We start from the raw sequence: 26,765 nt of genomic DNA on the forward strand, positions 1-26,765 counted from the left end.
TAATGAACCGCCCGATTCAGGTCTTTCAAGTTGAGAATCCCTCTGATGCCCCCCGAGCTTTTGGGGACCAGGAAGAGAATCGAGTAAAACCCCATCCCTAACAAGTCCTCGGGAACCGGGTCTATCGCCTTGATATCCAACAGGTGAGTTTTTTCTGCTGACATGAGACGACGGAGCTCGGCTGATCGAGGCACAGGGCACCCGACGAAACGACTCGGAGGACGATCTACGAATTCGATCAAGAGTCCTTGGGCCACAGTGCGATGAACCCACATGTCCGATGTTGACGCTGCCCACTGACGATGAAAGGCTTGCAGCCAACCGCCAACGGGACCGGATGGCGATGAGTCATTTTCCCTGACGATAGGGCTTGGAACCGGAGCCATGAAAGGGGCGCTTTGACGCGGACTGCTGCCTGCCACGGTCCCGGAATCTTTGCCTGTCTGAAAAACGGTTGGATGATTGGAACGGTCGTCGGTAAGAGGAGGGCCCACCGGCCCCCGAGTAAGGCCGAAAGGGCTGCCACTGTGTGTAAGGTGTATAGCGCCACTCCTGCCTACGAAAGGCCGATGGAAGGACCTTTTGCTTATCCTTGTCCTCAACGAGAACAGGGTCGAGAGCAGCACCAAAGAGGTTGGGCGATTTGTAAGCGGCAGCAGCTAGCTTCCATTTTGTCTTGACGTCGGCCTTCCAAGGTCGCAGCCAGAAGAGATGCCAAGATATGATGGAAGACACCAAGGCACGTGATGCAAACTTAACAGAATTCAAGGACGTATCAGCAGAATATTCCGTGGCCGCAATAATCTTGTTAACGTCTTGGTGCAAAAGGGTTTCCTTGGGAGGAAGGCGTTCTTGCAACTGTTTCAGCCAAATCAAGGAGGCGCGATTAAAAAATGACGTCTAGTTGCGGTCCTGATGGTCTAGGCCACAGCCTGGTGCGATTTCCGAAAGGCCAGTTCCGTGCGCCTGTCCTCCGCCTTCAGGCCGTCCAGTGGGTCTGCCGAAATCATCGACTGAAATGTGAGACCTGCCACCGGAACGTCAACGGCCGGTAAGTCCAACAACGCCTCCAACTCAGGTGCAGGACAGTAAAGTTTCCTGTCCTGATTGTTTGGTGCCGTCGACGATGCAGGCTGACCCCAAGGGGCTTGAAGAATGTCCATGAACAGCTGGGGACATGGAATGAAGTCCTTCTCTTGCTTAGCTTGCTTGAACAAGGCATCATGCGGACCTGACTCAGATTGGGAGGTAGAAGGTTGCGCCCCTACCAAACCCAGATTAGTTGTCAAGCGCGCCTTGTGGAGAAGGGACTTGAATAACGCAGGTCGAAAAAGGCCCGTGAAAGCCAGGGAGTCAGGCAACAAACCCTAATCCTCCGAGAATGCGAGATCTTCCGGGTAGTCCTCCCCATGGTCCGAATCAGCAGAAGAGTCAGTCTCACGTTGATGAGGAGAGCGGGTCCTGCGATGGGTCGAAGCGGAGGATGCAGCTTGGCTAGGCGCAGGAGGGGCTCCCTGGGCTGAGTGCTGAGCTCCAGCGGCCATGATAGATGCCAAGGCCATGGACAGCATGGTTTGAAAGTCCATTTGTGTGCCCGCAGAAGGCGGGTCCACAGGTCGAAGCCCCGCTGCTGTGGGTGTAAAGGTTGCCGAAGGAACCTGTCTGCGAGGCGGAGGGGATGAGGCCAAACCCACAGCTGACACATCAGGTAGGATTGCGAGACCCTTTTTGACAAGGCCCGGGGGACTGGTACATGGGACTCCTCGCTAGCAGTCTCAGGAGTAGAAAGAGCTGCTGAAGTGTCAGCGGCCCGCTTGGCCTTTTCATACTGGCGCTCAAATGCCTTATGGCGCCTGAGGGCATCCCTGTCAGAAGCAGCAGACAACCTGGAGCGATGAGACATGCGGCTGCCAGACACAGACCGCTTGCCCCCTTTCGATTTATGTGATCTGACTGACCTAGGAGGGCTAGTCTCCTAACTAAGAACTCGTAAGGCAAAAGGACCCCCAAAGGCTCAGTCACCCAAGAGGGGGTTATTAATAGGCAGATATGGCACCCAAACAGCACACCTGCAGTAAGGGAGGCAAACTTGGTTCCGGGCTATCAAGGAAGGCCTGCCGTCAGTCAAGAGTGACAGGGCCTTATAACGATATGATCCCTTCGTGTGGGGGGGGGAGAAACGCCCCTCCCAACCAGCCTGGGAGGGCCAGAAGCCTGTTGTTGCGTGCCACGCTAACTTCCCTCAACAAAATGGCGGGCGCGATGGCGAGTGGCTCCAAAAATGGCGGCCGTAGTGAGCCAGCAAATTCCGCCCCAAACAACTACTGGGAGCAAGGCCCAACCAAAGGAAACACAGCTCCGGAGACTGGCGGCCCAGGAAATGGCTGCGCAGTTCCTCCCAACAACTCACGGCAGCCGACGATCTTCCAAAGCGCTTTCTGGCCTCACGAGGACCACGCCGCCCGCAGAAACCTGACGGGACCACAGCCACTCATTCCGATGATTCAGCTCCAAAGGCACGAAATTTGTGCGCCCGCACCGCTGCCTCCTATCTAACGCCGAAGAGCCATGCTGGAAACAAACAACCTCATGGTGGAGGGGATGAGACAGAAGAAACCGCCCAGCGCCCCACTCCACCGGCGGCAAAATGTTGGCCGGATCCGCCCCGCGGGGTCGGAATCCAGCTGCTGAGAGCGCTGCAAGCGCAAAGCTCGGAACGGCCTGGGTCGTCCAGGCACGTTACTGGCGACTACAGCTGACTGGCGGGCAAGCTAATCTCAGATCTTCCGCTCTCCACCGCAAGGAAGAAAAAAATATAATAAAAAATAAATAAAAAGCCTATTCGCACTACCTAACCAGAGCACAGAGCTAAAAATTCACCTCAGTCTGTCAGCAACTGAGAGAAAGACTGGGGAAGTTTGGGTAAGGAGGGCATGGCTAGAGCACAGAGTGAGTGTTAAATTTTTTTGTTTAAGTTGTATTGTATTTGTTTATTGAATAGCCCGAAGGCCTTTTCAAACAAAACAGAAAAGAAAAAGGGAAAAAGGCAAAACAGTTACAGAAATAACAATCTAAAAATATATGATATATGACATTAAAATTTTACAATATCAGATTTCAATAGCTAAGTTGCCAAGACTAGATAACCCAAATAAGATAGCTCCTCTCTAACTCAGCTCATCTTTCTTACAATCAATGAAATTCTTTTCGATATAACTGGCTCGTATTGCTGTCATCCTTTTAAGATAGTGAGTGATAGCCCTTACCATGGGAGGAGAGTCAGCCTTCAACAGAAATGCTAGTTTATGCCTTATATTCCAGTGGGGAAATTTATTTATAATCGGGGACAGATATTGTTTTCTTACTTCCTCATACAGCCTACATTCGAATATTATATGTGCCGTGTCCTCCATGACGTTTACCCCACATATACATGTTCTTTTGTCATACGGGATTTTCCGGTAACGGCCGAATTTAACGTTGGTATCTAAAAGTTCGAATCTAAACTTAACAAATAACTGTCTCTCCACTGATGGCATTTCTAAATGTAAATACTTTCCAGGGTGAAAGTTATTTTAACTGCTGTCAGCAGTTTAAGCGAGTGATTAGTTGAAAGAGTTGCCATGTCCATTTGCCCATGTATATCTTTAATCCGTTGTTTAACTTGCTTCAGTGTGTCACACAACGGGAGCCCTACGCCATATCGGTTCAATATTTCTGACAGCCGGGCTAGCCAGGAATACTTTTGAGGATTTGAAATCTGCTGTTCCTCTAGGCAGATTTTGGGGAGTCTGCTGGCTTCCATCTGAGTCATTTTTAGCCAGTAGGCTACTGCCCTAGTGATTATATAGGTGTACAGTGAGAAATGTCCCAATTCAGCTCTGACGGCTGCAGCTGAAGTGGAATTGTTTACCCCGAGCATCCTCCTTAACAAATTATTTTGAGTTCTCTCCAATATGGGGGCCTCTGTAAGACCCCAAATTTCGGCACCATAGAGCATGATCGGAACAAGTTTAGCCTGAAAGACTTTACGAAGAGGTAAAATGGAGGTTGGTTGGATACGTTTACTTAATTTGGATACAAGGCTTGCTCCTGCTCTGACCTTTTGAGAAAGGTATTGATGGTGCGGAGTCCAACCTCCTGCACTGGAAAAAACAATTCCAAGATAAGTATATTGGGTAACTTGCTCAATCTTTGTGTCATTAATCTGCCAATTGTGCTTTTTATTCTTATTGCCAAAGACTAAAACTTTTGATTTAGCTACATTTATAGTCAAGTGGTTTGTAGTACAATAACATGTGAGCTTGGCAAGAAGTCTCCTCATTCCTATTTGGGTTCTAGAAAACAGCACTAAGTCATCGGCGTACATTAATACGTTAATAAATCTAGAGCCTATTTGGGGGCTATGCGTCAGAAGATCTTCCAGCTCCGCTGGGATATCATTTATATAAAGGTTAAAAAGAGTAGGGCCCAGCAGGCAGCCCTGCCTCACTCCTCTAGTTGTCGGTATGCTGTTTGTTGAGGCCCCATTTGCTGCATATCTGACTCTAATTGCCGTATTAGTATAGAGAGTCCTGATCAACAAAATAAGTCTGGGGTCCATCCCCATGACTTGTAGTTTCCTCCACAAATGGTTCCTATCTATAGAATCAAAAGCAGCGGTAAGGTCAATAAAGGCGGTATACAGCTTTTTCCCCTGGGTCTTGTATTTATTAATTAAGTGGGAAAGGACAAAACAATTGTCAATGGTAGACCTACCTGATCTAAAACCTGCCTGCTCATTTGCCAGAATTTCCTTATCCAAGCACCAGTCCTCTATTTTATTTAGCAGATGTTTCGTATACATTTTTGAAATTATATTAAGAAGACTGATGGGTCGGTAGTTGGATGGGGCGGCTCTGTCACCTTTCTTGAAAATTGGAAAAACTATAGCTAACCTCCATCCTTCAGGGATTATCCCTACTTTATTGATATAAGTAAACAGTGCTACCAGCACCGGTACCCAAAAGTCAATGTTGGACCTAAAGAGTTCAGGAGGCAGCAAGTCCTCTCCAGGGGCCTTCCCGGCTTTTAAGGATTGAATTATATGTGTAACTTCGGTAGAGGTAACTGGTGTCCATTCCGGACATTTCCTTAATTCCTGCTGGAGAATATCCAGTTGCAAGACATTTGTTGTATTATTACCATTAAATAAAGCAAGATAGTGCTTCTCCCATTTTACTGCTGATATATCAGTGTCCATAAATGGGGAACGTTGTTTTAATATACCGGCTATCTTATGCCAAAAGATCATAGGGAATTGGGATTTCGCTGCCATTTCTACCTCTTTCCACATCCTGGTATTATAGCTACTTTTCTTGTTTTTCAGGAGGGATTTGTATGCTCTCCTGAGTTGAACCATATTTGAATAATCACCATCCTGTCTGGACCGGTTAACTTTCCTAACTGCGGCTCTTAGATTTGACCTCAAGCTATGGCAATCGTCATCAAACCACTTTCTAGAGATCCCATCTACTTTTCTATCATTCTGGATCATTAAGTTCTTAAGAGTAGAAGTTAGCTCTATATAAGCTGGCATTGGGGTGTTGTCTCCGGGCTTAGATTGGGAGATTTCCCTTGCTAGCTGCCTGGCTTCATCTGAGCCCAAATAAGTGGTCACAGATTTGACATCAAGTCTGTGCCAATATAACCTTTTGTAGTTATAAACCCGGGCGTTTACTAAGGTGTCAATTTCCTCTCTTGAATGAGGCCTAACTTCTGAAGAGAGTGAAACCAGAGCCGTGATGGGATAGTGGTCACTTTCCTCTCTAAATATAGTTCTTACATTTGAAAAATGGTGTACTAAACTAGAGGAAGTGCAGATATAATCGATAGAGGTTGATGTTTTGTTGGACAAGAAAGTATAGGGATATATATACCCATCACTCAAGCCACTAAATACTTGCATATCATTCATAAACAGCAGGGAAATTAACCTCTGGGCATATTTATTGGTCCTCTTGTCCATTGAGGACCAGGTGAACTCATTATAAAAGTATCCAGTTGGTACCAGGTCTCGGTTAGCATAGCTCTTCATTGAGGGGCCTAGTCTTGCATTAGTATCTCCAGCTAATATAATTTTTGCTTGGGGAAAGCGTCCCTTTAAGGTAGCTAATACTGAATCTAATTCATCCCATAAATCCCTTCCTAGAAGGTGGAATGAAAAAGGAGCGATATATACATTAATTAAGATTAAGTCCATCCCCCTGAACGAAAATCTAATAGGCAGAATATATTGGAATTGAGGGTCTAAAGTAATTTCTTCACCCTTCCATCCCGTATCCCTTTTGACCATCATGGTTAAGCCCCCAATTGCCCTCCCTCTTAAATTGACTTTGCCTGCCGGTTTATGCCATGAGGCAAAGCCCGGTAAGCTGATCTGTGGATCATTAGTAGTCAGCCAGGTTTCTTGAAGGAGGATGAGTTGATGTGTTGAAATCAGTTTTATAAAATCCATCCGGTTTGCAATGCCTTTCCAGCCCGCTATATTCCAGGACAGGAGGGAAAGGCTAGGGATATAAGATACCCTAGTTATTGGCCATTTGTTGTCTAGTCAATCACCCCGAGGCACTACTCCTTGTGTTTCTTCCTCCACCCTTCTGGTGGAGGGATCCAGAATTACTACCACCGCCTTCTCTGGAGTGCCAAAGGAGTCAAAAGTGGCCTCTGATTGTTGCGGAAGTGCCTCCCCCGTTCTTAAGGAAGATGAGACAGGTGAGGGCAGTTGCACAGTTGGGGGAGGGTGAACTTCTGCCACTACATTCATGGTCTTTGTTTCTTTGAAAAGTCTTTTGCCTTCCCTTCTATCCCGCTGGACGGACTTAACAACTTTAGGCCTTGTCTGAACATGCTTTCCCCGTTCTTCCAACTTGGATAGCCTTCTCGTTGAACTGCAGGCTTCTGCTAGCGAAGATCTTAATAAGTCAAATTCAATTAACATCGACCTTTGCTCCTTTGGAGACAAGGAGACAAATTCGCTGATTATAACATCCTCTGTCGGTGCTTGCCTTCATATGTGGGACCTCCCTGGTCTGGCCTGCCTCCATAGCTTCTCCGGATTCTAGAGGAAAGACCCTGGAGGTAGCAGAGTGGTTCCTAGGTACCATTTTTGATGTTTGGTTAAGTCCTTGTAAAAGCGGTTTAATAGGCCCACTCAAGAAGACTCTTGTAGGAATGACTTCAAATCTCAGCAGGGATCCTTTTCTTTTCATTACAGCATTCGGAATAGTATTGCTGTCAAAATGCAGTATTAGTCAAACACAATTGCTATGCTGGGGAAGTTTTTCGTATCTGAGTAGATCTATTAATAAAGGATCAGATTTCAATAGCTGTGCAAGTGAGAGGATTATCCTTTCCTTTGAAGTCCATCGTCCTCTATTGCATGGGATTTTCCTTATCCTTAAAGCAATTTGTTTCTTTAACAACCTTCTTCCTTGATGAGGGTTAGCGTCAGTACTTGCAATGCTTTGTTGTTTGGGTTGAGGTCTTAAACCCTTCCACTCTCTCCGCGCGTCAGGACGGTGTGCAGTCTCACCCTCCTTAGCTGCAGGGTGAGGGCCATTTAAGAATTGGAAGATCCTCTCGATGTCTCTTTTGATCGATGTCAGTAAGTCATATATTGAATCTACTGTGTGCGCAGTTAACATACTCTGAGTACAGACCATCTCTCTGAGGTCTGAATATGTCGGAACTTCTTTTAAACAGCTAGAAGTAGGAGAGGGGATAAAGCTTGAAAAGTCACCCATTCTATCAGGCGAGTTTAAATCTGAAATCCAGGAAGAAAGCTCCCTTTTTGTATCTCCCTCTCCCAATGATACAGTCGACAGAGACAAAGTTCGAAGTTCAGATTGGGGTTCTGGATTACACCTCTCCATAAAGTCATTCAATTTAAGCTGTTTAAGAGGCTTGGAGTAATTAAGTTCTGTCATAGATTTTGGGGAGAGAGAGTCAGCTCTCTGCCTCTTACTCTTCTTCACCACTCTGGTAGATAGTTGATCCAGTATCTCCCAGCAAAATTAAATATCGCAACAATTTATCCTCCCTCGGCAATCGTAGTTAAGGAAGGCCTTAATGATGGTCTCAACCGAGGCACCACGGAGGTAAAAACCAATCTCCTTTCCAAATAACGGCTTGTCTTTTACTCCCACTTCTTTGCTATCATCTATTTTCAGAATTGTTTAAATTGTTTAAATTATTTCACAGGGGAAATATGTGGGAGAAAGAGACTAAAAAGCTGATAGAGTTTCATTAAAAGCAGGCCTACCGGGAGCGTCTGCAGCCAGCCAGTTCCTTACTGTACTCGTTCCAAAAACAAACAGCTCAAAATCCCCTCCGAGGTTAGGGGCCTCCACTGAGGTTTGTCAACAAGTCCGGTAATCCGAATTTCAGGCCTTGCAAGAAGTCACAGGAGTAGCCTAAGCCAGGAATGCAGGTTGTAGTATTGTTAAAATATGTCTAAAACATTGTGACTAGCCACAGAGTGTGGCCTAACAGGCCATTTTGCCTAAAGAAACTCAAAGCAACAGCTGAGGTTGTCATGGTCAAAACTCATCCATGTTGTTTCCTTTTTTTTTCCTTACCAGGATCTAATAAGCTGCCTCCAATGAACAGAATGATGAATGAAATTGCTATGCAGAAGAAAAGGCTCCTTAAAAAGTATGAAATGTTATATATTATTTTAAAAGCTATAGTTAGTACTTTTTGCCTCTCAGATTCAGTGAATTAGAAAAGAAAATGTTAACCCAGGGAGTAAACAAATATTAATTCAAGGTATCATTCTGGCAAAATTCCCTGAAAAGTGTATGCAAAGTTCCTGGGAAGAAGTTAACAGACAGGAACTCTTTAAAGAGAAGACATGATACTCCTAAAATAAGATGAGGCAAAACATATCACAAAGAATGAAGTAAATTGGAAAGGGCATAACAAAGTTCCACACTGTTTTTTTAAATGTAAAAAAATAATCTCTAATTCTACTCAGATCAACTCCTGGTAATTTCTTGGGCATGTTTATGTGCATTTTAGCAACTGGTCCTCTATTGACATTGACTGGCTTAGAAAGAAAAATTGAGCCTAAGGTCTTACCCTCATATCCCCCTAACCACAGGATAAACTTGTTCCAGTTTTTAAATACCATGTCCTGATGACATTGCCTTCATCTCATCCCCAAACCCTAGCTGATTCAGTTTAACTAATCTTAATCTGTTCCAGTTTTAAAGTAATTTTTCTCTTTTCTCCTGATAGCTCATTACATCAATGATATGGTAACTCAGAATTAGGATATGCCATTTGATCATGGAAATATTGGACATCTACCCATATAATGCCTCACAAATGGTTTTCAAATTTCTTATTCAATCTTGTTTGTCAAATCAATTCAAATCTTTATTATAGTAGACCAACATATCTAGTAGACCATCACATAAGTATGAGCCAGCAATGTGTTACAGCTGCCAAAAAAGTTAATGAAGTCCTGGATTGCATCAACAGAAGAATAGTTTCAAGAGGTAGTACCGCTTTATACAGCACTTGTGAGACCACAGTGGGAATATTGCATCCAATTCTGGTCACCACCATACAGAAAAGATGTTGAGATCCTAGAAAAGAGTGCAGAGAAGAGCAACAAAGATGACAAGGGGTCTGAAGGCTAAACCATATGATGAATGATTGAGGAAGCTAGGTATGTCTAGTCCTGTGATGGCAAACCTATGGCATGCATGGCAGAGGTGATACGGTGAGCCCTCTCTATGGGCATGCGCGCCGTCTCCAGCTGCTCTTCTGGTTTCCAGCGTGCATGCACGCTGGCCAGCTGGTCTTTGCGCGTGCCGGAGCGCCGGAAGCCCAAAGACCAGGTGGCCGGTGCACATGCACATGCCAGCCACCTGGTCTTCAGGTTTCCAACGCTCCGGCGTGCATTCTGGTTTGGGCACTTGGTGCCAAAAAGGTTCGTCATCACTGGCCTAGTCTAATGAAGAGACAGACTAGGAGTGATAGGATAACTGTCTTCCAATACTTGAACAGCTGTCAAAGAGAAGAGGGAATCAACTTACTCTCCACCTCAGAGCAGGACAAGAATTAATGGGTGGAAGAACAGTAAAGAGAGCTCCAACTTAGAAGTTACGGAGAAATTTCTTGACAGTGAGACCAATTAATCACTGGAATGGTTTGCCTCTGGAAGTTGTGGTTGCTCCATCACTGTAGTTTTCCGAACGTCTGGGTAACCATCTATCCAGAATAAACTAGGATCTGCTGCTATAGGCAGGAGGTTGCACTAGAAGACCTCCAAGATCCTTTCCAACCCTATTCTTCTATATAGTTCTCTGTGTCATGTTAGGTAACTTGACAGATTGCTAAATCAGGCATTCTAAGCAGCTGCCTCTCCTTACCCATTCCTACATTAGGGACTACAATTGAAGGTTGCTTTTTCCTGCCTATAGGGGTACATAGCTGAGAGAATTTACCAAGAACTTTTTTTTAATTTGTCCTGCATTGAAACAATAAGGCTAGAACATACCACTTTCTTGCTACTGCAGCATTGAAAAGATCAACAATTGGGACAAAACATTTTATCTTGGCATACTGATTGTGGATATTACTGCTATATAACTGTGGCCTAAGAGTTGCTGCTTCAAGTATATAGGTAAAAAAGCTAACTGGTGCAGAAGTGTGTGTAACTTTTCCTGGCTGTTTTAATATTCTTTATCAAGGTTTTTTTTTTTTTTATCTAAATAGATGCTGAATGCTATTTTCAGAGTTACGCAATGTACCCTCTGAATAGAAAGGTGATCTATACTAAACATAAAAGGAAATATTTTAGGATCCTTGAGGCAGAAGGGCTAGGTATGGTGACCTGTAATACTGGCCCCAGTCCTTTTAATGGCATTACAGAACATAGAACATGTTTGAAAATCCTTAAACCATAGAAGAAGAAAATATTATATATATTTGTGCAGTTGTCAACCGTCCATATGGTGCCATCATGTGGCCATAGAAAATAACTTGCACTACACCTTGACTCATGAAATATTTCCAGGCTTAATGCCATTAAAAAAAAGATATTGTGTAGCCACAGTATTCTCTCTTTTCCTTTGGGTTTTGAGTGGGATAAGGAGGATATAGGAGAGTTACAGGGAGAAGGTCACTCTTTTTTATGTAAAATTCTTTGGATGAGACACCATACAAATCTGACCTAGAAGCATCTGAATTATTCAATTGTGGCTTTTCTGTGTGGTTAGACACTTCTAATTACAGTAGATACTTTTGATTCCAGGTAACCCTTGTTATATGTTTGGTTTGGCTATATATGACAATAGCAGGGTTTTTCGTTGTTTTTATTTTAATCAGATATAACATTAAGAAAAGCAAATAATATGCTATTGAGTTTTTCTTGTGCTAGAGAAGAAACAGATCCCAGGACAAGGCAAAACGTAGGAGATCTGAGCAATTTACTGCTCTGGGTGGAAGATAATTTGCTGTGACATACATTCAACTGATTTACAAATGAATGGGTCACATTTAACTTCAGAAAGGAAATAAACCTTTCTGTATTTCAAACATTTCTATTGTTTCTGATGTTTCAGATATTGCATGTTTCTTTTTAGTTTCAAAAAGAAAACTCAAACTATTACTCAATATGCCATGGTTTAATGCAGGAATAGAGGCTTTTATTCATTATGATATTGGGCTGTAAATTGCATGCACAAAATTCTACTCCCAAAGTATATGAATCTGATCAAGGATATTTTATTTAATTTCATGTACATTTAAACTAAATTAAATTTGCAATATAGCATCTTTAATTCGTTCTCTACTATATCCTACTATGTATTTTGCCATTTGCTGCTGTTTTATTTTAACAAATTTCACTTTCACTAATGCCTGGATCTAGGATGCACTTCTTTCAGTCAAATTTATCACATCAAAGTTCACAATAAATGTCCCTCTGAATGTTGCTGAACTAGAGTTCCCAGTGCCAAAGTCAGTATGGTGACAAGCATGAACAACAGATCCACACATGAAGAGTTCAATTAGCTACTTAACTGCTCGTGCCTATTTCACAGCAATCTTCCAGACTAACGGTTTGCGTTTGGGCCAGACTAGATAATGTTCAATGGCATTCAATGGGGGGTGGGGGGGAGGTTCACTTTGCCTTCTTGTGCCCATGTAAAGATTCCAGACTAATTCCCCACTTTACAGACCAGGCTGTCTCCAACAAATGGCATGACATTTGTCCCAAAGTTCCATGTCTTTCTCACCATCTATAGCTACAGAATATTTATTATTATTTCCATTTGTCTTCTGCTCCAGGGGTATTTCCAACACAGAGAAAAAAAAGGAATCATTTGTTCACTACATGGATGAAATTGCTGTTTGCATAGGGGTTAAGCCCAATGTGCCATTACTTTTACTACAGGACCCCAAACTAGCTTTGAAGATCTTATTTGGTCCTTGTACTTCTTACCAGTATCGCCTTTGTGGACCTGGAAAGTGGGAGAAAGCTAGAAATGCAATTCTGACCCAGTGGGATCGTGTTCTCAAGCCCCTGAAGACTCGGGTCATAGACAATTCTTCAAAACATATCAAGCCACCCTTTTGGAAAAAAATATTCCACTTCACTGCATTCCTTGGAACTACTATACTCATCATACTTCTGTACTCATTTTATACCAGCTAAGGAAAACATCTAATCTTAGAACTTTATTTCATAATTTTACAGCAGGAATCAAAACCTAATCTGGCATCAAAGCAGCATACAAAATGCATATATATGCTGGACTTTGAAAAATAATCTTGCAAAATACAATATTTTTGCTCAGAAATATCTATGTCCAATGGAACGTATTACCTGATATGTTCATCTCATGAAACCTGAGTGGTTGTTTCACAGGTTATGCAGAATAGCACCCTGACCTTATGCAAAACTGCAACTTTTGTCTTCCATTTACTTTTCCATGATCTTCCTCATTTTCATCAGATTCAGGCAACCTGTAGACAACTGCCCTATAATCCTTCCTTATTGATTGATTGTTTTTTCCAATATTGTTTTCTAAGCTGTATCAATTGTTTTAAAATTAAAATGCAATGAAGTATATAGCTTAAAATGCTCCAAGCAAACTCTAATCAAAAATAAACATTTACATTCACTAAATGTATCAGCCAGTATCTCTACAAAATATATTCCACGTGAGTCTATTTATTTATTTATTTATTCATTCATTTATTTATTGGTTCCATTTATATGCCGCCCTTCTCAGGGACTCAGACTCAGGGCGGTTTACAATGCATTAAGCAATAGCCTTCATACTTTTTTATATACCTGCTTAGTAGGGCTTTTGGCCCTAAGCGGTGTTCTTTTTTGTACAAAGTCAGCTTATTGCCCCCCACAATCCGGGTCCTCATTTTACCTACCTCGAAAGGATGGAAGGCTGAGTCAACCTTGAGCCTGGTGAGATTTGAACTTGCAGTAATTGCAGGCAGCTGGTGCTAGTTAACAGCACTTTAGTCTGCTGCGCCACCAAGACTGTGTTATGAAACACAGTCATCTCACTCTATGGAATGAGGGATCTTTCAATAGGAGACCTCTCCTGGAATCAAATCACAAAATGCATATTCCCATTTTTAAAAGGGGCAATTAAACTTTTAAAGCAGGGGTGTCAAAATCTATTTCATTGAGGGCCACATCAGGGTTGTGTTTGTCCTTGGGGGGCCGGGGGTGGACGTGGCCAGGGTAGATGTGGCCAGCTCAACGTCACTTGTGTCGGGGCGCCTATGGTGGCCCAAGCATTCTGCCAATGAAAACGGGTTCCCAAGCTCCATTTCCAGCTGTGACGGCCTCCTGCAACCCTCTGCCAGTGAAAACAAAGCTCGGGAGGACCATATACAGCCCTCGCAAGCTCTGTTTCCAGCTGCAATGGCCTCCTGCAACCCTCCTGCGGCCTGCCTGAGCTCTGTTTTCACTGGTAGAGGCACTGCGGACTGGTCCTTTGCTATTTCCAAGGCACCCCCATGGGCCAGATCTAAGCACCCCGCAGGCCGGATGTGGCCCCTGGGCCTTGAGTTTGACATCCCTGCTTTAAAGCTTTCGGAGACCTTGAGTTGCTGCTGACTGACCAAAATAATACTGGTCTAAAAATAACCTCATGTCCTCCCAACCCCATTAGGAATTTATCCCAGTAACAATGTCATCCCCAGTCCTCAGCTAAGGCAGCCTTGAACTCATTTTTACCTGTTCTGGTTTTCAGGTATCGATTTTCTTTTTCCCTAGACAGTCTTTGCTGTTGACATGCTCTAGGAAGTTAAATGAAGTGGACAGCAATGCAGCCAAGGATTGGTATTTGCAAACTCTGAGTAGTTCCCTTAGGCTGCTGTGACCAGGCAGCTTTTCCCCCTAGTTGCTGGGACCTACTCCCTATGACCATTTTGGCTGGACACCTGGCTTCTATGAAAGCATATGCTCAAGCAATGCCTGACTGGGGCTTTCAAGTCACTTTTCAAGGCTTGCGCTGATGCTTAATATGCACAGGCTTAGCACATTTGTTTTTTTAAAAAAGTGTCCTGTCTTGCATTTAAATTTAAAAGTTGATTTAAATGGAGCCTGAGTGGCGTTGGAGGCTAATGCCTCCTAAGGCAGCATTTAACATCCAGCTGCCTGCAATTATTGCGAGTTCAATTCTCACCAGGCTCAAGGTCGACTCAGCCTTCCATCCTTTCTAAGGTGGGTAAATTGAGGATCCAGTTTGTAGGGGCAATAAGCTGACGTTGTATAAATATACAAAAGTATGAAGGCTATTGCTTAACGCATTGTAAGCCGCCCTGAGTCTCCGGAGAATGGCGGCATATAAATCAAATTAAAAAAAATAAATAAATAAAAAATAAGGAAAGTGCTGGGTTTCCCCAGCTTTATTTTAGTGGTTTGGTCATCCATGGGTATATTATACACTTTGCACTTCTTCTGTCCACAAGGGTTTTTTTATGGAAGTCTGTTTTGATCTGGTGATAGCAATGGCCTCTTGTTGCAAGTACTATCATTTCTTTGAAGCACAACTCAAAGAGTGTGTCCATTATCGATTACTCCTTCCTGCTTCACCACATGCTCTGCTTGTTAGCTAAACTAATAGGTGAAGCATAGGGAGCATCCTCATTGCATTTTGCAGCCTCGCCTCCAAACTTGTGATCTGATATTCAGATTATTTCTAAACAGTTGTCTAACAATCTCTTTAAAGTGTGGTGACCCTGTGACCAAAATTAGCCCGGCTGAGAAGTCTCAGGCCTAGAGAAATGAAGTACCTCAGCCTGCTAGCTGAGTAACTTAACATGCACCAAATTCACCATTCAAAGCATCCTCCTACACTTCCTCCACCCTGCCACAGATATAGAATTAGGGGACAAGCAAACCTCCTAAAACCATACTAGTAAAATACTAAAACAGGTTTCAAGCCCATTCCACTAAGAGGCAAAAGAAAGGAGAACAAGAATGTGTAATTCTATTTCAGTATAATTAGGGTTTGCATTTGATACATAGCAGTCACTAAAATTGTTTTATAATGACTTTGTTATCTTTTCTTTACTAAATCTACTTATTAAAAGCTCTCTTGTCCTTGAATGTCTGCTTATCTATTTCTAGTCTGGCTTGCCAAGCAAAGCCTGACAAACATGATTGGTAGTACTTCCTTATGGATAGGTGATGTTTCATCAAAGGGAAAATTAAGCTGGGGAATCCTCCAATTTCCTTCACTTGTCCCACATTAAAACTGTAAAGATTGGAGGGCGCACGCTAGTTTTTATTGAGGCAATATAAGGTTGAGAGTGGGGTAGGACAATTTATGTCAGCAGAGGTAATGGTGGCAAATTAAAAAAAACAAATCTATTGTAAAACTACCCACACTAACCAAGTGTTCCACTACCAAAGTCACAAGCCAATCTTCCACAAGAGAAACTATGTAAGACAAACACAAACACACTGCAACCCTGAACACATCAGGAAAATGAAAACAAATCATCTATATAACTTCCAATAAAATAGATACCTACGCAACTTTATCAAATGTACCTGATCACTCAGCTCACTACTGCACAACCAACATAAATTAGGAAAAGGATAACACTGCCATTCATTAAAAATATTTCAGAAATAACCAACAGACTACTACAACCACATAGCATCACTGTAGCATGCAAACCAATTAAAGTCCTCCAAAACATCTTAAGTAAATCAAAAGACCCAGCAACCAAAAAAGAAAAAACAGGAATAATCTACAACACATACATATTGTAAGGACTGTAACAGCCACTATGTAGGATAAACAGGCAAAGACCAACAGAGCACATTCCTGAACACCAACTGGCAGTCAGAACACATGATGAAAACTAATTAATTGCACAACACATGGACAAGTTTAACCATAGTTTCAATTGAGAATCCTGGACCAAACCAAATCTAGAGAAACTAGAGAATTCCTGAAAGCTTGGCACAAATCAGCCATCAATAGATACATAGATATACATCTACAAAAGAGACAATCAACAAGGAAACAAAAAGACAAAAACATCTCCTCCCCAGCAATAAACACCCAGACAATCAGAGATTAACACTAGGATTAGTATCAAAGCAACAATTAAGCAGTAAATAATAACCCAATCAGAGAACTTCCAAATCAGACAAACTATTAAAACAAGTAAGCCACAGCCTAATCAAGGAACTATCAAGAATATTCCCACTAATACTAACAGGGCAAGCCAGTTGTATATAAATAGAGAGCAAGCTCCACTTTCTCTAGTACTGATAATGTTACCTAGTTGGATGATGAAACATCTGCAAGAAAGCAACCAAGCTCAGAGAAAATCAAGTACCCTACAAATATGGAAATGGAATAGTCATTTAAAATAAATGTACATATGCTATTTGAGTTAAGATGTTTTGGGAAAGCGCTATAGGCATTTTGTGAAGTTTTTCTTGCTTTTGCTCTTGAATTTTCCTTTGTAAAGCAAAGTTATAAGCAACTATATATTTTATGCTATGAATCTTTCAGATCTGTCCCTTTTTCACATTTGTCCTTTATTTTTTCCAAACTATAATAGTATAGTTTTAATAAACAAAGATAATACTTAACCATCCACCTTCTCTTATTTAGAACAATTATTCTATTTCATATGTATAGCTATGATTTGATTAAAAAACTGTATAATATGTTGTTTTTTATATAACACAGAAACAAAAATCCTTCCTGCTATAAGCACAGGGGAAACATTGAATAGAGGCATCAGGATTAGATGGAAGGAACATCTTAGGGAAAATTTTCTCAAAATTGGCAGTACCACAATTTCTTAAAATTAACAATGAAGTGGTCAAATATTCCCCACATCCTCAGTAAACTAATGATTGTACTGGTCTTAAGTCTGAGCTTATTTTAATATTTAAATTTTATTCTATAAATCACCAGGGTATTGTAAACCTTGTAGTTCATCAGTTGCCTACCGTACAAGTCAACTCAGGAGCAAAACAAAGCAAAGAATATTTTGAGGGCTAGGGTTGCCAGGTCTGCTCCCAAAAAATAGCGGACAAGCGGGGGGGGGGGGGGGGTTTAAGTAGTAAAAAAATATAAAAAATTACAATTAAATTATATATTTTCTTACAAACATTTTAACACGTATTAAAATAATCACTTCAAAACTTTACTTAAAATTCAAAACATCAAATATAATAATATGTAAAATATTAAATTACATTTTACTTTGCTGTTGTGTGTATTTTTTATTTGACTGCGCAGCTTTGATCAATTCTTTGTGTTTAAGGAATAATTCTTTAATTTCAGTACAACATTGAGAAATATTAAAAAAATATACAAAGTTCACTTTGAACTGATGGTACAAGCAGTCGGTTATGTTCGTCAGTCCACAAATTTCTCATGACACTAAAAATTCGTTCAACGTTTGCATTTGATACTGGAATTGATGCACAATACTGGAACAGTTTCAGTAAACTCGGAGCTGGCTCTTTCTTGAAAAAGTACGTCCACTTATCAAGGGATGAATCGCCCTGCAGATGAACATAAACTTCTTCTAAGGCAGAAATTTCATCAAAGAGAGTATTGGGTGGAAGTTCTTCTCTCCATGGTGATAATAACCAGATGTTCGTCATTTTTCCTAAAGTTGGAGGATTATTGCGATCAATTAGTTTGAAACAACTTAGCGTCTCATATACTGAATCAGTGAAATTATACCACTTTTCTAGGTACGCAATGGCTCTTTGATACACGTTGATGGCTTCTTTCTTGAACTTTTGCACGGCATTCTCAGGCAAATGTTTTTTACGTAAGGCAAATAAAACTTTCATTCCAAAAAACTGCTCATCGTATTTTTTTTTGCAAAGAATCATGCAGCTTACACATGATAATGTGCAGATCACATGCAAGAATTTTCTTGCTTTCCAGCTTCAGTAAGGGGTCTTGCATTATTGACATGAAGAAGTGCGTGAAATATAAATACAATTCTGAAATTGTTGGTTCATCGTCCTTTGCGAGTTCATTTTGCTGATCCGAAATAAGGTTCCAGATAACCTTATGGCACTCATCAGATCCAAGAGAAATAAAATACGATTCTAGAGGGTTATCCAGTTTAAAAGAAGTCTTTCGACCGCTTTAAACAAACTTAACCAACGTGTTGGAACATGGCGCAAAACTTCATGGAATTCTGACTCGTAAAACTCAAAAAATCATTTCAACTCTTCTCGTTTCTTCGCAGAATTCAAAAATTCGGCAAAAACCTTCAGCACTACATTTTTGATATCAAAAGATAACTGCTTTAATGCATTTTTTGCGCTGTTGTGTAAAATGTGATTATTGCAATAAGCAGCTACAATATTGTCATTTTCCAGCAATAATTTTTGGTAAATTGACCGATGCATTATCTGCTGAGTAAGCTGAAACATTATTTATTTCCAATTCGTTATCACTAAGAACTCGACACAGCTGATTTTTTTATTGGTGTAGAATCTTCGAAAGAATCCTCATAAAAGTCTAAAATTTTCACACACAGTCCTTCTTCACAAGTAAAATATTGTACAACAACGGGATACATTTTGCGATTTCCCTTGTTTGATGCATCAGTGGAGAGAGAAAATGGAATTCCAACTCAATAGAAAAAGGATACAAAACCTCATTGACAATAGCTGATGATTTGGTTCTTCCACAAGACATCTTTTTTACAATTTCTGAGTCATCAAAAATTTGCTTCATTAACTTAATACCGCATTCTTGAGCCAGGAAAGAAATATGGTATTTGATCCCATGGTAAGTTTCAGCCATTTCAGCTACAGTCACTTTCTCACTGAAAGAGGAGTCTTTAACAATGAAAAACTAATTGATTCGCTTGTTGCTGGAAGCTATTTTCTCCTTATCTAAATGATTTTTTGTGCATGCATGCTGTGTGACAGCTTTTATACCATTATATTAAATTGTGAACGGTTTCTGACACAATTTACAGTAGGCTGTCGTATTTGTTCTGTCGGTTTCGTTGTTGGTAATCCATGCAAAAGTAGCTTCCCAGTCTTTGGTGTATTTGCACACTCCTCTCTTTCGTTTTAAAGAATTTGAAATCTCGCCGCTGTCACTCTCATCACTCGACACCATTTTAGGTCAGTCGATACAAGCTACAATACATTTTAAAAATGTGAACTGTACATAATTTTATAGTATATTTTTATTTTAATCTCATCATTAATTTTTTCGGAGAATCGAGTTCAATGGATATTCGATCTTTGTCTCATTCTAACTTATGAAAAAAAAGACAAAATGCGATTCTCCTATCCTTATTCTCTTAGACTGTACAGCTTTAGATTACGTACCATTTCATCATAAAGCTTTTGAATAAAAAAAATGTCCACTATTTTGTGAAAAAAAATAGTGAACATAATGTGAAAAAAGTGGACTGTCCACTCAAATAGTGGACACCTGGCAACTCTATTGAGGGCTCCTGCTTTGTCTGAACAAATCTGATTTATTTTTTTTTAAAGAAAAACTGGGAATACTACTACTTTTCTTCCCCTAAAATATTTACAAATATATTTATTGCACGGGGATTCACAACCACCATTTGAAAAATCCTATTTTAGGAAGCTATTTTAGGAAGCATAGTTCATGCACATTCTCCGTACAGATGCCCAGAATGGGTCCTCTCACAGAGAATTCATACAAATACCCACATTCCAAGAAAGCACATAGGAAGAGGAAAGGCATAATACAAACTCTAGTTTTTTGTAAGACTCTGGGTAACAATTGGCTTTGGCGAAAACTTGTATTTTAATTTTTTTACTTACACTGTTGCTTTACTTATAAGTAAAAAAAAACCCTCTAGGATCTCTGATCTATGGATTTATACAACTTTTCATTTTTAATGGGATTTTTATCAGTAAATTTGTTTCTGGGATCATTTGTCATTGAATGACAAATCTGGATCATACTTCTTTCTTCCAACCATCATCATCATTATTATTGTCAGAGTATATTCATGAACTGGAATAGGGCATAGCAACAGGTCAGCCAATGAGGACTGTTTGGTAACTGAAACATAGAATTTGTTGTATGGGACCATAAGAGACAGTTTGGAGCCTGGGTATGGCTTAACTGTTCTGTATATAAGCTTGAGGTCACTAGCTTCCTCCTCCTCCATTTTTGCCACCTCCATTTTGTGCCATGTTTGTACTTGCTATTTCTCTTCTCTACAACGTGGAAAAACCTACAAGGGTATTGTATGCCTTATGTGTTGTTATGTATATAAAGACGTTTTGAATCCTGCTTAATAGTCTGCTTGTGTGTGCTGCAACAAACTCTGACATTATTTATTATTATTATTATTATTATTATTATTATTATTATTATTATTATTATTATTATTATTTACTTTATTCATTAAACATGAAACTCAGTCAACTGAACATTCAAAAATGCATCATAAATGTGGGAATGAGGTAGCCATGGTGTATGTGTGGATCAGACTGGTTGGTTGGAACACATATGCGGAGCCTGGCACCAAAATAATTTGGAGATCATGAACCATTAGACTGTTTAAGTTTTGTTTTTGCTTTAGGTATTGCTTTCCTAGAAATCATATGATTTACTGTAGGGATTGTAGGATATGAAACTTATGCCCATATATGGGGTAAAAATGTAGTAACTGAATACTTTCCTTTTAATCACAAATGTAATATGAGAATGTATAGCTGTAATCATGTCTTCTGATACGCCCTATACCCTTGTTTAATAAAAGAGAGGTCTGGAGTCAGCTCGAGGCTCTCTCATCCCGAGAAACACCTGTGCCTGTGTCTTCTCTAATCTCCTCCCGTTCCTCCTACAGCTCCCGCTTCCCCCTCCCCTGAGACGTTTAGTTTGTCTACCTCTGAACCCTCTGCTTCCGCATCTTCCCCCTCTGCTGTAGGCGCTGTACAATCCGCTATGATGAGAGCCTATAGAGAGGGAGAATTAGAAGGTGATGAAATGATTTCAGCTTTTCCTTTAGTATTTGTAAACCAGGGAGGAGCGCAAGTTCCACAATGGGAACCGCTCCCTATTAAATTGATAAGGGACATCAAACAATCCTGTATGATGTATGGTATCCAAGCACCTTATACCCAAGGCTTGTTGAGAACCATGGCAAACGCCCACCTCCTGATTCCGGCTGATTGGAAGAACTTGTTTAGCATGATCCTAACAAGGACTCAGTATGTTGTTTGGCATTCAGAATACCAGCGCCATGCAGCCCTCTTAGCGGCTAGGAACTCCCCTGTCACAGTTAATGAGACCTGTGGAGAGGGACGGTTTCTGCCTCCTACTGCTCAATAAGCTTTACCAATTCCTACTCTTACCTTAACTTCTCAAGCTGCTCTCGAGGTTCTTATTCGAGTGGACGACCCTGGTACATCCAAACAATCTTTTGCAAAAATTGTTCAGGGTCCAAATGAACCCTATTCAGATTTTGTTGAGAGACTGCAAGTTGTTCTCTCACGTCAAATCACCAACGCGGACGCACGACATGAAATTACAATGAAATTGGCCTATGAAAACGCAAACAATGATTGTCGTGCCCTGCTCTCCCCATTGGTCAATACACCAGGCATCTCACTGGCTCAATATCTGACCGCCTGTCGTGCCATTGGCACGCACGCCTATCATGCTGAACTTCTTGCTTCAGCAATCCAAAAGGGGAGTGAGAAAATACCATCTGGTAATTGCTTTAACTGTGGAAAATCTGGTCATTTCAAAACTCAATGCCGAGCACCTGGTGGTGGAGCGGCACGAAACTCAAATTCAAATCGTGACATCAGGCCAAAAACAGTCTGCCCAAAATGCAGAAAGGGTTTCCATTGGGCAAACCAATGTCCATCAAAACCCTCTGACCAGGGAAACTAGATTTGGGGCCAGCAACTAGCCCCGTCCCAAAGGTTGCGCAGGATCAACCAACCTCTGCACCATTGACAATTCAATATCCAATTTCCTTTGACTTACCGTATGCTTTGTGTAGTGTTTCTGTTAACACCTTCTTTGCATCTTGATGATAGTGTCTCTGTCCTGATTGAGTCTCACCCGAATGCCCAACTAAAACGCATTTCGGTTTTTCCTACTATTTTCTCATTGCCATTTCCCTTGCAATTCCAACTTCACCTATCTTCCACCTTGCCTCAAAATCTGTCTGCTGGGGATGTAGTCGCCAAAATGATACTTGTGTCAAAAGATTCAGATAATGCAGAAATTTTAGCCATTACCACCTCTATAACCGAAACTAAGCCTACATTAAAGGTAGTCATTAATGGTAAAAACTTTTCTGGCCTTCTAGATTCCGGCGCTAATGTTTCGGTGATCAGAGCGGAAGAATGGCCCTCCTCTTGGCCAACTGAAAATTCTCCATCTGTAAGAGGAGTGGGCGGAATCCAACCGGTTCGCATAAGTAAAAATTGGCTTCGAGCGTCTGCAGCAAATGTTGCAGGCACAGCTAACATCAAACCTTTGATCTTACCACTACATACAAATTTGTGGGGCAGGGACCTTCTCTCTCAATTTAATGCAAAGTTGCTTTTAGAATGATTACGATCCCTCCGCTTAAACTTTCCTTGTCCACTGACGCCCCGGTGTGGGTGGACCAGTGGCCACTAACTTCTGAAAAACTCCTCGCGCTACATTATTTAGTACAGGAGCAGCTCTCCCTGGAGCATATAGAACCTTCCTTAAGTCCTTACAACACCCCTGTATTTGTTATAAAAAAGAAATCAGAAAAATGGAGATTCCTTCACGATCTTCGCTCCGTGAATGCTGTAATTCGACCTATGGGGCCCCTTCAATGTGGGATGCCTAATCCAAATTTAATCCCTAGAGATTTCGATCTGGTTGTCATAGATTTGGCGGATTGTTTTTTCTCTATTCCACTCCATCAGGAGGACAGACAATTATTTGCATTCACTATTCCGGAACCTAACAACATCAAGCCCACCAAACAGTTTCAGTGGAAGGTACTGCCACAGGGAATGCTAAATAGCCCTACCATGTGCCAGTACTATGTGGACAAGGTTCTAGCTCCAATTCGACAGCTTTACAAACACTTTCTTGTCTACCATTATATGGATGACATTTTGATTGCAGCCCCGGGCCCTACGGGCACTGTGGCGCAAAAATTACCAACAATTATGAACCATTTAAAGGTGTATGGTTTGCATGTGGCTCCGGAAAAAATCCAAACTCATTCACCCTTTAAATATTTAGGTCATAAATTGCTCTCTTCTCATGCTGCTCCCTTTACTCCTGTGCTAAAGCTTCCCTCTGAGACTACTCTTGTGCAATTACAACAATATTTAGGTGCCATTAATTGGACTCGTCCATTCTTTGGCATCTCTACTTCCGCACTCTCGCCTCTTTTTGATGCCCTGAAAAAAGGAAAACAACCGGGAGACAGGATTGATTTGGGCCAAGAACAATTGAATGTGGTAGAGTTAATACAAAAAACCATGGAACAGCGATCGTTGTGAGATGGACACGCCTATTACTTTAATAATTATTAACACTCTAAATTTACCCACTGCGGTACTCGCCCAAAAAACTGACAAGCTCCTAATTATTGAATGGCTCCATTTACCGCACACACCTCGTAAAACAATTACTCCAAAATCATCTCAATTTGCTCAGCTGATCCAAAAAGGACGCCTTCGCTCTAAAGCCCTTATGGCAATTGAACCCAGCACCCTGTATCTTCCCTGTTCATTGGCGGATTGGGAAGTCATGTACATTAATTCGGATCCTTTACAAAATTCTTTGGCACAATGGCCGGGGGAAATTTCATGTCATCCTCCTTCTGATCCACGGCTGGCTCTTCTAAAAGCAGTCCCGTTTGTGTGGCAATCTCCCATGGCAATCCAGCCGATTCCAGATACATTTACGGTATTTGCAGATGGAAGCAAAACATATGATGCTTGTGCCTGGAACTTTGATGGGCAATGGCACACCAAAATTACTTCACCCCAAACATCTGCGCAGTGGGCTGAGCTTGCCGCTGCTATATTGGCCTTTCAGCATTTTGCTCATACGCCTCTCAATTTAATCCTGGACAGTCTGTACGTTACTCAAATTATAAAACAAATTTATTATTCCTATTTGTCTCCTGCATTAGATTCTGATCTGTTAACCTTAATGCTCACTTTACAGAAACTTATTTCTGACAGAACTCAGCCATTCTTTGTGACCCATATAAGAAGTCATCAGCTCTTCCCGGGCCCCCTCCAGGAGGGAAATGACAAAGCCGATGCTGCTGCAACTGCACTCATGGTTATGTCTCCCATCACACCATGGGACAGTCATGCTTATTTTCATCAAAATAAAAAAGCGTTGGCGAAACAATTTGGTTTCACGGCAGCCGAAGCGACTGCCATCATACAACAATGTCCTACCTGTAGTCAACAAGCTCATTCTATCCCTATGGGTGTAAACCCTAGAGGTCTCAAAGCTTGTGAAATCTGGCAAATGGATGTGACTCAATACCTTTCCTTTGCCCCATGGAAATATTTGCACGTTTCCATGGATACTTATTCAGGATTCATCATGGCATCCCCACAAAGGGGAGAAGCAGCCAAACATGTAATAAATCATTGTATTCGGACTTTTGCATCGATGGGACGCCCAATTGAACTTAAAACTGACAATGGAGCTGCATACACCAGTACTGCCTTTGCAGACTTTTGTAACAAGTGGTCCATCACACACAAATTTGGCTTACCCTACAATTCTCAAGGCCAGGCAATTGCAGAACGGGCTAATCAGACCCACAAAAACGCCCTGGATAAATTGAAAGAGGAAAAATGCCTTGGCCTCCCAGCCATGCAAAACAAACTCAATCTTTGCTTATATACTTTGAACTTTCTTAACCTGACTGGACAGCCTCCCACATCGGCTGCAACCCGTCATTTTTCTGCTTCCCCATCAGCTACCCCAAAACCGAAGGTCTATTTCCGCCAACCACCCGATCCTACATGGAAAGGGCCCGCTGACCTTATTACCTGGGGCCGTGGATACGCTGCTGTCCAGTACAACGATCGCACCATTTGGATCCCCGGAAGACACGTAAGACCATTTCATTTACAACAAAAAGAAGGAGAAACCAGTCACGATCTTGCATCTATTGCCCCTACATCTCATGATCCTTCATGTCAGCAGCCTCTACGTTCAATCATAATGGGACAGTAATAAAAGACATTCAAATAGCTGCTAATCGGACAAACTCCACTACTCCTATTTCCCAAACCACACCCACCACTGACCCTCCCCCTGACGTAGTGAGCTTCACACCACAGTGATTATGATTTGTTTATGGCTGTGGACATTGTTAGCTTTGGGACTCTCAAGTGCCCATGTAAGGAACATCAAATCCCCACATACATACACTTTAAGTCAAGTACGCTCCCGCCACAAACACATTGTCTATGCACAAGGTCCTTACTTTCTACCTAAGTCTACTCCACCACCTAAGGTTCCCATATTGACATTCCCAGCTGAGTGGGGAGTGGATAAGGAAAATGGGCCTCTGCAACAATTGCATAGAGGAGATTATATCTCACAGATTCTGGAATTAAGTCAAGATCTTGTTAATCAGTACAACCCTACCCTAGGTCAGAAATGCTGGTTATGCCTATCTGCTGACCCTGCATCTTATCATGCTATCCCTGTAAAATCACAACTCTGGGTTAGAACAAAGGCTACAATTCTCCTTGAAAGGGATAGTAGAGATAAAGTACCCGTCTCACCAATACAAGGAGATTTTTATGAAGCATTCAAAAGATTGGGAAAAAGTCATCTTTCTATCACGGGCCCAATTGCTACAGGTGTAGACCTCATAGGAACACCTTCTTTGTGTGTAAAGAGACATCAGAAATTTGGTAGGCCTGTAGGATCCCTGACAGACGAACAATGTCGGTCAGCAATATATTTTAGCCCAAAAATAAATTTGGTGGACATAAAATTAACAAAGGGAGTTTTTCCCTCTGCTTACCGCAAATTTCAACAAAAGGTTACTTTCTCAGCTCCACCAGAACTACACTTTAGAAAGGAGAGGTGGGGTGGATGGAATCTGTCCTTGGAAAGCTGTCCAAGACCATTTCACCCTCCAGGATTTCCCACTTGGTTCAATCTAAAGTCCAAAGCAGATCTGTGTATCCTTTTTCCACCGGGAAATACTACCTCTCGATATATTTTTGAAGGACC

At 41.6% G+C, this 26,765-nt stretch overlaps 1 protein-coding gene across 3 annotated transcripts in view; it reads left to right on the forward strand.

Annotated features, from left to right (window-relative positions):
- LOC139314909 (dimethylaniline monooxygenase [N-oxide-forming] 4-like) overlaps positions 1–13,041 on the forward strand; it is a 37,189-nt gene extending 24,148 nt beyond the window's left edge. The window contains exons 7-10 of one of the 3 annotated variants that reach the window (XM_070940899.1): positions 3,780–3,809; positions 5,369–5,377; positions 8,650–8,694; positions 12,343–13,041. In XM_070940899.1, the coding sequence (XP_070797000.1) occupies positions 3,780–3,809; positions 5,369–5,377; positions 8,650–8,694; positions 12,343–12,709 (451 nt within the window). In that variant the 3' untranslated portion in view covers positions 12,710–13,041. Of the gene's footprint in view, positions 1–3,779; positions 3,834–5,368; positions 5,378–6,946; positions 7,035–8,621; positions 8,695–12,342 lie in introns of all 3 variants that reach the window. The other 2 variants (XM_070940898.1, XM_070940896.1) reach the window with 2 other exon arrangements.
- The last annotated feature ends 13,724 nt before the right edge of the window (positions 13,042–26,765 follow it).

The sequence above is a fragment of the Pituophis catenifer genome, unplaced genomic scaffold (genome assembly GCF_029215685.1).
Source record: "Pituophis catenifer annectens isolate HBS135680 unplaced genomic scaffold, rPitCat1.0.hap2 SCAF_3, whole genome shotgun sequence".
In the NCBI taxonomy this organism is placed as follows: domain Eukaryota; kingdom Metazoa; phylum Chordata; class Lepidosauria; order Squamata; family Colubridae; genus Pituophis; species Pituophis catenifer.